The 11,234-nt window shown below is 60.0% G+C and overlaps 1 protein-coding gene across 3 annotated transcripts in view; it reads right to left on the reverse strand.

The window, feature by feature from the left end:
- Nucleotides 1–8,551, reverse strand: part of ADCY4 (adenylate cyclase 4) — a 33,114-nt gene extending 24,563 nt beyond the window's left edge. For all 3 annotated transcript variants that reach the window (XM_050918446.1, XM_050918445.1, XM_050918444.1), the window contains exons 1-7: nucleotides 8,345–8,551; nucleotides 5,919–6,116; nucleotides 5,175–5,336; nucleotides 4,619–4,768; nucleotides 3,065–3,207; nucleotides 2,750–2,861; nucleotides 11–138 (exon numbers count right to left, since the gene is read on the reverse strand). In XM_050918446.1, coding sequence (XP_050774403.1) covers nucleotides 11–138; nucleotides 2,750–2,861; nucleotides 3,065–3,207; nucleotides 4,619–4,768; nucleotides 5,175–5,336; nucleotides 5,919–6,116; nucleotides 8,345–8,500 — 1,049 coding nt within the window. In that variant the 5' untranslated portion in view covers nucleotides 8,501–8,551. The remainder of the gene's footprint in view (nucleotides 1–10; nucleotides 139–2,749; nucleotides 2,862–3,064; nucleotides 3,208–4,618; nucleotides 4,769–5,174; nucleotides 5,337–5,918; nucleotides 6,117–8,344) is intronic.
- Between the last annotated feature and the right edge of the window lie 2,683 nt (nucleotides 8,552–11,234).

Genomic DNA, 11,234 nt, shown 5'->3' on the forward strand with positions numbered 1-11,234 from the left:
CCGCACTCACTTGATAGCCTGGCACATGTCCAGACCCATCTTGACACAGTTGCGCGCGTGGTTGGGGAGCGAGACCGGCAGGCCCGAGACACAGTAGTAGCAGTCACCCAAGATCTTGATACGCATGCACTCGTTGTCCTAGAGAGAGAGAGGGAAGAGAGGGTCTGTCCTTCGTGGCAAGGCCATTCTGCTCCTCTTCTCCTATATTCAGAGTTCAAGGCGAGAAGCGACCACAGGATAACACAGTCTGACCTCATGTATACCCAGAAATTTTCACCCAGTTCCCCCTGTAGTGACCCAATCACTTGGGTTTGGCCAAAACAGAGTGACCTCCAGCCTCGATCTGAAGCCTTCAAGAGATGGGGAAGCCCCTCACCACCTCCCTTGGGAATTTGTTCCATTGGTTATTCACCTCCACTCTTAGAAATTCAGATCTTATTTCCAATTTGAATTTCTCCATCATTAACTTCCAGCCATGGGTTCTTGTTCCTTCTCTGGTAGATTAAACAGCCTTTTAATGCCCAGCATTTTCTCCCCAGAGAACTCCTCACACATCTCTCAGTCTTCTTAACAAGCTCAACAGAACAAGCTCTTTAAGTCTCACACATTTTCTCCAGCCCCCAAATTATTTTTGTGGCTCTTCTCTACCCTTGCTCCAAGCTCCCAATGTCCTTTGTAAGAAGCACCACCAGAACTGGATGGGGTGTCCCAGTGGCGCTCTCCTCAGTGAGGCAAAAATCACTTCCATTCCCCCGCTTGCCGCTCTGCCTCTATACGTCCAAGGATCGCGTATTGCCCATTTTGCCCCAGCATTGCACTGGGAGCTCATGTTGAGTTGCTGGTCTGCTCCGCCAGTGCTCACGGGAGAGAGAGAGAGAAACGCCAGGTGAGGGACAGGTGTTATTGACATTCAGGACCAAAGTTGACACAAGAACAAATGGATCTAAACTGTCCATCAACAAAGTTAGGCTTCAAATTAGGTGAAGGTTTCTCACTATCTGAGGAGTGAAGTTCTGGAACAGCCTCCTAAGGGGAGCAGTGGGGCAAAAGAAACCTAACTGGCTTCAAGACTGAGCTGGATAAGTTTCTGGAGGGGATGGTCTGACGAGGTTGCATCCGATGGCACACGGCCTCCTCCACGTCAGCTACTAGCAATATCTCTAATGTCCAGAGATGGGAGGGCTCTGAGTCACTACAGAGATGTGCAGGAGGTCAGACTAGATGATCACAATGGTCCCTTCTGGCCTTCAGAGCTGTGCGTCTATGACAGAGATATGAAATCCCTCCCTCCTGAGACCTCTGGCTGATCCTTGGAGATCTGGACTTCGGGCAGGGGAGAGGGGGTCCCCTGAAGGCCCCCAGGAGAAAGTAGGAAGTCTTTGAGCTGGAGGGGGCATGGGGTCTGTCATAAACAGATAAGTAAGAGTTAATAGAACAAAACTGCTTCATATCTCTTTTGCCTGGAAAGGGTTAACAAGAACAGCGAGCCTGGCTGTCACCTGACCGGAGGACCAATCAGGGGACAGGATACTTTCAAATCTTGAGGGAGGGAAGTTTTTGTGTGCGCTGCTAGTGTTTGGTTGTTCTCTCTGGGGGCTCAGAGGGACCAGACGTGCAACCAGGTTTCTCTCCAACACAGGCTCTTATAAGTTCAGAATAGTGAGTACGAGGTAGATAAGGCAAGTTAGGCTTATGGTTGTTTTCTTTATTTGCAAATGTGTATTTGGCTGGAAGGATTTTAATTTGTACCTGTATACTTAGGCTGGGAGGGTGTTCCCAGTGTCTATAGCTGAAAGACCCTGTAACATATTCCATTTTAAATTTACAAAGATAATTTTTACTGTTTTTTCTTTCTTTAATTAAAAGCTTTTCTTGTTTAAGAACCTAATTGTTTTTTTATTCTGGTGAGATCCCAGGGGACTGGGTCTGGATTCACCAGGGAATTGGTGGGGAGAAAGGAGGGAAGAGAGAGAGAGGCTGATTTCTCTCTGTGTCAGGATTACTTTCTCTCAGGAAGAGTCTGGGAGGGGGAAAGAGAAGGAGGGAGGAAGGTGAATTGTCCTCTCTGTTTTGAGATTCAAGGAGTTTGAATCACACAGTGATCTTCCAGGGTAACCCAGGGAGGGGAAGCCTGGGAGAGGCAACGGTGGGGGAAAGGGTTTACTTTCCTTGTGTTGAGATCCAGAGGGTCTGGGTCTTGGCGGTCCCCGGGCAAGGTTTTGGGGGGACCAGAGTGTACCAGGCACTGGAATTCCTGGTTGGTGGCAGCGCTACAGGTTCTAAGCTGGTAATTGAGCTTAGAGGAATTCATGCTGGTACCCCATCTTTTGGACGCTAAGGTTCAGAGTGGGGATTTGTACCATGACATGGGTCCCTAAAGGGTCTCAGTCTGAGACAGTGGGTCTCTGTAAGGCAGGAGTCCCCATCTCCTCCTGGCGGAAGAGAGCAGAAGGGTTCCCATGGGGGTGCAAGAGCACCCTGTGAAGTGAAAGGGGATAGAGATGGCACAGAAGGGGGCTGATCTCTGGGATGGTGTAGGAGTTGGATCCCTGGGGAGTTCGGTGGGTGTCTCTGGAAGTGCGGGGGGTCCCACAGGATGCAGCAGGGGGTCCCCAGTGGGGTGGAGGGGTCCCAGGGAGGTGCCGGGGGCAGGGGCCTCCTGATGAGGGCTGCAGAGATGTAGGGAGCTTCTGGGAGGCTGGAGGGGGTTTATTTGGGGGTGGGGAGAGGGAAGATCTGGCTGTCTTACCTTGGCAATCTGGTCAAACTTGCCGAAAAGCTCATTGAGCATCAAGACCAGCTCTTTCGGGGAGCACTCGCTGGCCAGCCTTGTGAACCCCACGATGTCGGCGTACAGGATGCTGTGGGGGCGGTTAGGAAGAGGGGAGACAGCATCAAGGTCCTGGGCGCAGGGGTGAGAGTCAGGGAGACACCCCCTAATCCTGCTCCACCGCCCTGGCAGCCCTCAGGAAATGGGGTGCTTATAAAGGGGGATCATGGGTTCAAAACACTCACCCCCCCTGCTGCCCCCTTGCCGCATGAGGTATGGATGGGGGTTCGGTACCTGACGTTCTTGTGGTGCTTGACGTAGAGGTTGTGGAAATTGTTTGCACTTTCCTGCCGCCCCCCATCCCGCAGCCGCTCGATGATCTCGGCCTTCATCTCCATGGCGATGTACGCGGGCAGGATGGAGAGAAGGAGGTGCTCCTGGGGGGCAGGGAGGGTGTAGAGAGTGAGTGAGAGGCACTGGAGTGGGTGGGGACGGATGGATGGATGGGTGTTTATGGGGATGGATGGATATGGGGATGGGGTTGGATCGATCGATAAGTGTGTATATGGATGGATGGATGAAATGGGTGGGAGGGAGGGAAGGAAAGGTATGGGTGGATGGACAAATGAGCATGGGGATGGGGAGGGAGGGCGGGTGGATATGGGGATGGAGGGATGTGTATGGGATGGAGGAGGGAGGAAGGGAGGGCTGCGTATGGAGGTTAGATAGAAAGGTGTGAATGGTTATAGATGGACGGAAGGAAAGCGATGGATGGGTGGGTGCTTGGATGGGGGTGAGGAAGAAGAGCAGTGTATGGACGCTGGACGTACGGACGCACAGATTTGACTCTGAGAAGGATTTCGGGGTTGTGGTGGATAGTCAGCTGAACATGAACTTCCAGTGCCGCCCTGTGGCCAAAAGAGCTAATGCGACCCTGGGGTGCGTAACCGGGAATCTCGAGGAGGAGTTGGCAGGTTATTTTACCTCGGGATTTGGCCCTGGTGCTCCCGTTCCTGGGATCCCGTGTCCAGTTCTGATGCCCACCATTCAAGAAGGATGGTGACAAGTCAGAGAGGCCTCAGAGAAGAGCCACAGGAATGATTCGAAGGTTGGAAAACCTGCCTTTGAGTGATAGACGCAAGGAGCTCAAACTATTGTTTTTAACAAAGAGAAGGTTCGGGGTGAAACGGTTAGAGTCTGTGAGTACCTACACGGGGAACAAACACTGAATAACAGACTCTTCAGACTAGCAAATAAAGACCTAACAGAGGGGCGGAGGGGGATAGCTCAGTGGTTTGAGCATTGGCCTGCTAAACCCAGGGTTGTGAGTTCAATCCTTGAGGGGGCCATTTAGGGAACTGGGGTAAAGATCTGTCTGGGAATTGGTCCTGCTTTGAGCAGAGGTTGGACTAGATACCTCCTGAGGTCCCTTCCAACTCTGATATTCTATGAGCCAATGTTGAAGCTAGATAAATTCAGACTGGAAATAAGGTGTAAATTTTAAAAGGTAAGAGTAATTAACAACTGACCAGGGAACATGGTGCGCTTCTGTCAGTGACAACTTTTAGATCAAGATGGGATTATTTTTTCTGTGATCTGCTCTAGGAATTGTTTGGGAGCAGGTCTCTGGCTTGTGTTGTACACAAGTTCAGACAAGATGGTCATTTCTGGTCTTGCAAGGTATGAATCTATTAATCTGGAGATGGGATGGCTGAAGGGGAGTGATGGACAGGCTGTTTGGCAGATGGATGAATGGAGGGGTTATGTGGAAATCAGATGGATGGAAGGACAGAGTGGGTATGCGGAGCTGAGACAAATGGATGAATATCTAGGTGTCCCCCTCCTCACCTGGTGCCGTTTCTCAGACTCCAGCTTGACTCGGGACTGGATGAGTTTGAAGGTCTCCTGGAAGGTCTCCTGCAAAGCCACCTCCATCAGGTGCTTGTGATAGGCTCCCACCAGGTTGCCACAGATGAAGATCACTGCATTGGCCAGCAGCTGTGGGGGGCGGGGGGTAGAGAGGAGAATGAGATGGGGCTCAGAGGGGGCATTAAAAGGGAGATGGCACTGGGGAATCTATCTGGCAACTGGGGGTGGACAGATGGGAGAGGCGATGGATGGGGGGGGCAGCCTCTACAGGACAACTGGGGGGGGGGGGATAGGAGATGAGACACAGCTAGAGAAAGGGGTCAATATGGGGAGACAGGGAAGCTAGGAGGAGGGAGACAAGGGAGGTTCTGGGAAATGCAGGACATCAATCGGACACGGGGTGGGTAGGAACAGGGCTAAGGGTCAGCAGGGGGCAGTGAAGAGAATCGAGGCAAAGGGGCAGCAGGGCAGAGAGGGAAGGTGTTGCTGTGGGGGAACAAAGGACCCCAGGGGGCAGCAGGTAGGGGGCTCTCACCTGCACAGCCAAGTCAGCCCGGGACCCCCGCCCGGCTGACAGATAGACCCCCAAAACAATGATGTGGGAGAGGGAGGAGGCGAGGCCAGCGACCACGGCATCCCACATGCGCACGGGCAGCATGGTGTACACGGTGATGATGATGAAGAGGAAGAATGAGACCTAGAGGGGGAGTCAGGCCAGGCAGAACTCAGCATGGAGAAATATTTCCATATAACGGCCCCTAGCCCACCCCTACCCTGTGCTGCCCCCTAGTGCCCCTTATACAGTACAGCCGCCCCTTCCCCGCCCCACCCTGTGCTGCCCCCTAGTGCCCATTATACAGTACAGCTGCCCCTTCCCCGCCCCACCCTCTGCTGCCCCCTAGTGCCCATTATACAGTACAGCCGCCCCTTCCCCACCCCCACCCTCTGCTGCCCCCTAGTGCCCATTATACAGTACAGCCGCCCCTTCCCCGCCCCCACCCTCTGCTGCCCCCTAGTGCCCATTATACAGTACAGCCGCCCCTTCCCCACCCCCACCCTCTGCTGCCCCCTAGTGCCCATTATACAGTACAGCCGCCCCTTCCCCGCCCCCACCCTGTGCTGCCCCCTAGTGCCCCTTATACAGTACAGCCGCCCCTTCCCCTCCCCCACCCTCTGCTGCCCCCTAGTGCCCATTATACAGTACAGCCGCCCCTTCCCCACCCCACCCTGTGCTGCCCCCTAGTGCCCATTATACAGTACAGCCGCCTGCAGGTCTCACCTGGTCCCAGGCACTGACCACCCCGCTGGTGAAGACAAAGATGTAGCCCATGGCTAGGAGACAAGCCCAGATGATGGCCGAGAAGACCCGTGTGCACTCCTGGAAGACGCTCTCGATGCAGACCAGGATGAGGATGAGGGAGAAAACAGCCAGGGCCACGAACAGGGTGATGAGGAAGCTCAGGTGGGAGGAGAATTCCTGGGATCAGAAACACGGGGGACTGAAAGTCTGGTCACTGCAACACCCCTTGAGGCACCGAGCCGCCGGGTGCGCAGCTGCAGCCTTTGGCCACTGGGTGGCGCTGTTGATCTCTACGCTCTTTGGGGAGCTGCTGAAGCTCTCTGGGGGCTGGCCAGGTTTAAGGAGCCTGAGCAGGTCATCTGGCTCCCTCTCCCCGAGTCCCCCTCATCCTCTGCCTCCCCCGGCCTCCACAAGCTCAGAGGATGGGCTGGGGCGGGAGGTGTGGTTGGGGGTCAAGGCATGGGGGAGTGGGGGGTGGGAGGTGTGGTTGAGGGTCAGAGCATCGGGGAGTGGGGGGTGGGAGGTGTGTTTGGGGGTCAGAGCATTGGGGAGTGGGGGGCAGGAGGTGTGGTTGAGGGTCAGAGCATCGGGGAGTGGGGGGCGGGAGGTGTGGTTGAGGGTCAAGGCATGGGGGAGTGGGGGGTGGGAGGTGAGTTTGGGGGTCAGAGCATCGGGGAGTGGGGGGCAGGAGGTGTGGTTGAGGGTCAGAGCATCGGGGAGTGGGGGGCAGGAAGTGTGGTTGAGGGTCAGGGCATGGGGGAGTGGGGGGCAGGAGGTGTGGTTGGGGGTCAGGGCATGGGGGAGTGGGGGATTGGAGGTGTGGTTGAGGGTCAGAGCATGGGGGGGTGGGGGGTGGGACGTGTGTTTGGGGGTCAGAGCATCGGGGAGTGGGGGGCAGGAGGTGTGGTTGGGGGTCAGGGCATGGGGGAGTGGGGGATTGGAGGTGTGGTTGAGGGTCAGAGCATGGGGGGGTGGGGGGTGGGACGTGTGTTTGGGGGTCAGAGCATGGGGGAGTGGGGGGTGGGACGTGTGTTTGGGGGTCAGAGCATGGGGGAGTGGGGCGGGAGGTGCGGTCGGGGGTCAGGGCATGGGGGAGTGGGGGGCAGGAGGTGTGTTTGGGGGTCAGAGCATCAGGGAGTGGGGGTGGGAGGTGTGGTTGGGGGTCAGGGCATGGGGGAGTGGGGGATTGGAGGTGTGTTTGGGGGTCAGGGCATGGGGGAGTGGGGGTGGGAGGTGTGGTTGAGGGTCAGAGCATGGGGGAGTTGGGTGGGAGGTGTGGTTGAGGGTCAGAGCATCGGGGCGTGGGGGTGGGAGGTGTGGTTGGGGGTCAGGGCATGGGGGAGTTGGGCGGGAGGTGTGGTTGGGGGTCAGGGCATGGGGGAGTGGGGGGAAGGAGGTGTGGTTGAGGGTCAGAGCATGGGGGAGTTGGGTGGGAGGTGTGGTTGGGGGTCAGGGCATGGGGGAGTTGGGTGGGAGGTGTGGTTGGGGGTCAGGGCAAGGGGGAGTGGGGGGAAGGAGGTGTGGTTGAGGGTCAGAGCATCGGGGCGTGGGGGTGGGAGGTGTGGTTGGGGGTCAGGGCATGGGGGAGTGGGGCAGGAGGTGTGGTTGGGGGTCAGGGCATGGGGGAGTGGGGCGGGAGGTGTGGTTGGGGGTCAGGGCATGGGGGAGTGGGGCGGGAGGTGTGGTTGGGGGTCAGAGCATGGGGGAGTGGGGCGGGAGGTGTGGTTGGGGGTCAGGGCATGGGGGAGTGGGGCGGGAGGTGTGGTTGGGGGTCAGGGCATGGGGGAGTGGGGCGGGAGGTGTGGTTGGGGGTCAGGGCATGGGGGAGTGGGGCAGGAGGGATGGGGATTATGGAGGATGGCTCAGAGGTCTGGGGACAGCAGGGGGATGGGTCGTGGGCAGGGGACAGTGTTGGGATGGGCTGGGGGTTAGGGACAGCGGGGGATGGGGTGAGGGTGTAGGGCCAGGGGACCACTGGGGCTTAGATTGGAGAAAGGGTTGGGGGGAGGGGGCTGGGGGTGGATCCGAGAGAACATGGTGGGGGCAGTGGGGGAAGAGGGTAGAGGGGAGGGGTAGTGGGGTGGGGACAGTGTGGGATGGATTGGGGTAGCTGGAGGGAGGGGGCAGTGGGCATGAAAGGGGAGGGGGCAGGAGCAACATGTCCCAGGGGGCAGCAAAAGGGAGGGGGGCATGAATGGGGCCCAGTAGCTGTCATAAGACCCCTGGCAGTAGATTCCACTATGGGTCAGTAGGGGGCAGTGCCCCCATCCTTTCCCAGTGCCCCTCTTCCTGCTCCCTCCCCCACAGAGCCCTCCCCACATGCCAGCCCCCCAGCACCCCCAGGCCCCTCCTGTCTCAATGCCCTCCCCACACACCAGCGCCCCAGCCCCTCCCCGGGCGCTCACCCGCCCGCTGGCCAGGTGGAGGGTGAGCAGGGCCAGGCAGGTGCCCAGCACGATGAGCAGCAGCAGCAGCAGCAGTGGGTAGAGCTGGCTCAGGCTGTAGTACGTCTCATAGAACAGGGCTTCCCGCTGGGCCGGGGGGCGCCGGCGACACCCCATCCTGTCCCGGGGGAGCCTCCCTTCCCCAGCCCACGGGCACCCCCAGACACCCCTCTGGGGCACCCCAGACACCCCTCTGGGACACCCCAGATACCCCTCTGGGACACCCCACCCTCACTGCTGCTCGGGGACCCTCCTTCCCCAGGCCACGGGCACCCCCAGACACCCCTCTAGGACACCCCAGTTACCCCTCTAGGACACGCCAGACACCCCTCTAGGACACCCCAGACACCCCTCTGGGACACCCCACCCTCACTGCTGCTCGGGGACCCTCCTTCCCCAGGCCACGGGCACCCCCAGACACCCCTCTAGGACACCCCAGTTACCCCTCTAGGACACGCCAGACACCCCTCTAGGACACCCCAGACACCCCTCTGGGACACCCCACCCTCACTGCTGCTCGGGGACCCTCCTTCCCCAGGCCACGGGCACTCCCAGACACCCCTCTGGGACACCCCAGATACCCCTCTAGGACACCCCAGACACCCCTCTGGGACACCCCACCCTCACTGCTGCTCGGGGACCCTCCTTCCCCAGCCCATGGGCACCCCCCAGATACCCCTCTGGGACACCCCACCCTCACTGCTGCTTGGAGACCCCCCTTCCCCAGCCCACGGGCACCCCCAGACACCCCTCTGGGGCACCCCAGATACACCTCTGGGGCACTCCACCCTCACTGCTGCTTGGGGACCCCCCTTCCCCAGCCCACGGGCACCCCCCAGATACCCCTCTGGGACACCCCAGATACCCCTCTGGGACACCCCACCCTCACTGCTGCTCGGGGACCCCCCCTTCCCCAGCCCACGGGCACCCCCAGACACCCCTCTGGGACGCCCCACCCTCACTGCTGCTCAGGGACCCCCCTTCACATCCCCTGAGGGATCACCCCTTAACTGGCCCTTCCCTCCCTCCTGGGTTCCCCCACCCCCTTTGCCTCCCTCGGGGATCCCCTTTGGGGTCCCCCCCTCTTCACCCCTTCCCCGGCTGCCAATGTCCCCCTTTAGGGACTACTCGGAAAGTCCTGAAGGCACAGGGGGAGGGGCCCCTCCTAGGGAATTTTGGGGGTGCAGAAGTGGGGGATCTTCAGGAGATTCGGCGAGGCGGAGGGGCTCTTCATCAGGCTGGGGAAGGAAAGAGAAAGTTCATGTCAAGCCTGACCCGCAGCCTAAACCCCACACATCCCAGCCCAGCCCTGGTCTCCCTCCCCACAGCCCTGCTGGTGCCCCTCACTCCCGACCTGCAGCCCCCTGATAGCCCAGCCCTGGGCTCCCTCCCCCCCAGCTCTGCCGGTGCCCCTCACTCCCGACCTGCAGCCCCCTAATAGCCCAGCCCTGGGCTCCCTCCCCCCAGCCCTGCTGGTGCCCCTCACTCCCGACCTGCAGCCCCCTGATAGCCCAGCCCTGGGCTCCCTCCCCCCCAGCTCTGCCGGTGCCCCTCACTCCCGACCTGCAGCCCTCTAATAGCCCAGCCCTGGGCTCCCTCCCCCCAGCCCTGCTGGTGCCTCTCACTCCTGACCTGCAGCCCCCTGATAGCCCAACCCTGCAGGTGCCCCTCACTCCCGACCTGCAGCCCCTGCTACCCCAGTTCTGCTCTCCCCCCCCCCCCCACAGCTCTGCCGGTGCCCCTCACTCCCGACCTGCAGCCCCTGCTACCCCAGTTCTGCTCCCCCCCCCCCACAGCTCTGCCGGTGCCCCTCACTCCCGACCCGCAGCCCCCTGATAGCCCAGTCCTGCCGGTGCCCCTCACTCCCGACCCGCAGCCCCCTGATAGCCCAGCCCTGGGCTCCCTCCCCTCCAGTCCTGCCGGTGCCCCTCACTCCCGACCCGCAGCCCCCTGATAGCCCAGCCCTGGGCTCCCCCTGCTCAGCCTTTGCCCCACTATGTCTCTCTCTGAAGCCCTAGGAGACAGGCATCTATCCCCATTTTCGCTATACGCACCCCTTTATCTATGTGTCCATCCTACACCCGTCTGTCCGTCTAAGAGGCAGGATGGCTCAGTGGTTAGAAGGCAGTGACCTTGCTTCGGTTCCCAGCTCCGCTCCCCATGCCTCAGTTTCCTCACCTGCACAATGGAGACCGTTGGGCCCTTCCCTGCCTCCTCGGGAGGCTGCCCAGGCGGGGGGTGGGGTTAAGCTTGGGGGTGCATAGGGACAGGGCCCCCAGCCCCCTTATTTAAGGAGAAATCCCCACGTGGATTACACCCCCATCCCGGCCCGGATCTCCTGCCCCCTCACCGGCGGCTCCAACTCGGGGAAGACCGAGATTGTAGCTTCTCCGCCCTGGTGCATGGGCGCAGCGGGCGGGATCCCCTCCCACACCCCCTCCCACACCCCCTCCCTCGGCCTTAACGCTTTCACGGCCGGGGCGCAGAGGCCGGCATGGGGGAAGGGGACCCAGGCGTCCGGGACGGAGCCCCCAGAACTTCCTCAGCTGTCTCAGGGGAGAAGGAAGATCGGGAAGAGGACCCAGGCGTCCGGGTTCTCTGGGGAAGAAACCAGGAGGGGCCCCATCGCTCTCGGCTCCCGGCAGGAATTGGACCCAGGTGTCCGGGAGGGAGCCCCCGGAACCCTCTCAGTTGGGGGGTGGTGGATGAAGATGGAGAATTGGACCCAGGAGTCCGGGGTGGCGGGGTTCACCCCACCTTCGCTTGGGGCGGCTCGCTGTGACCGTGGGGTTAACTGACTGGGGGAGGGGCGGAAATCATCTGCCCCTCCCCCCAACAGGCTGTTTCCTGC

The sequence above is a fragment of the Gopherus flavomarginatus genome, chromosome 11, assembly GCF_025201925.1.
Source record: "Gopherus flavomarginatus isolate rGopFla2 chromosome 11, rGopFla2.mat.asm, whole genome shotgun sequence".
Classification (NCBI taxonomy): domain Eukaryota; kingdom Metazoa; phylum Chordata; order Testudines; family Testudinidae; genus Gopherus; species Gopherus flavomarginatus.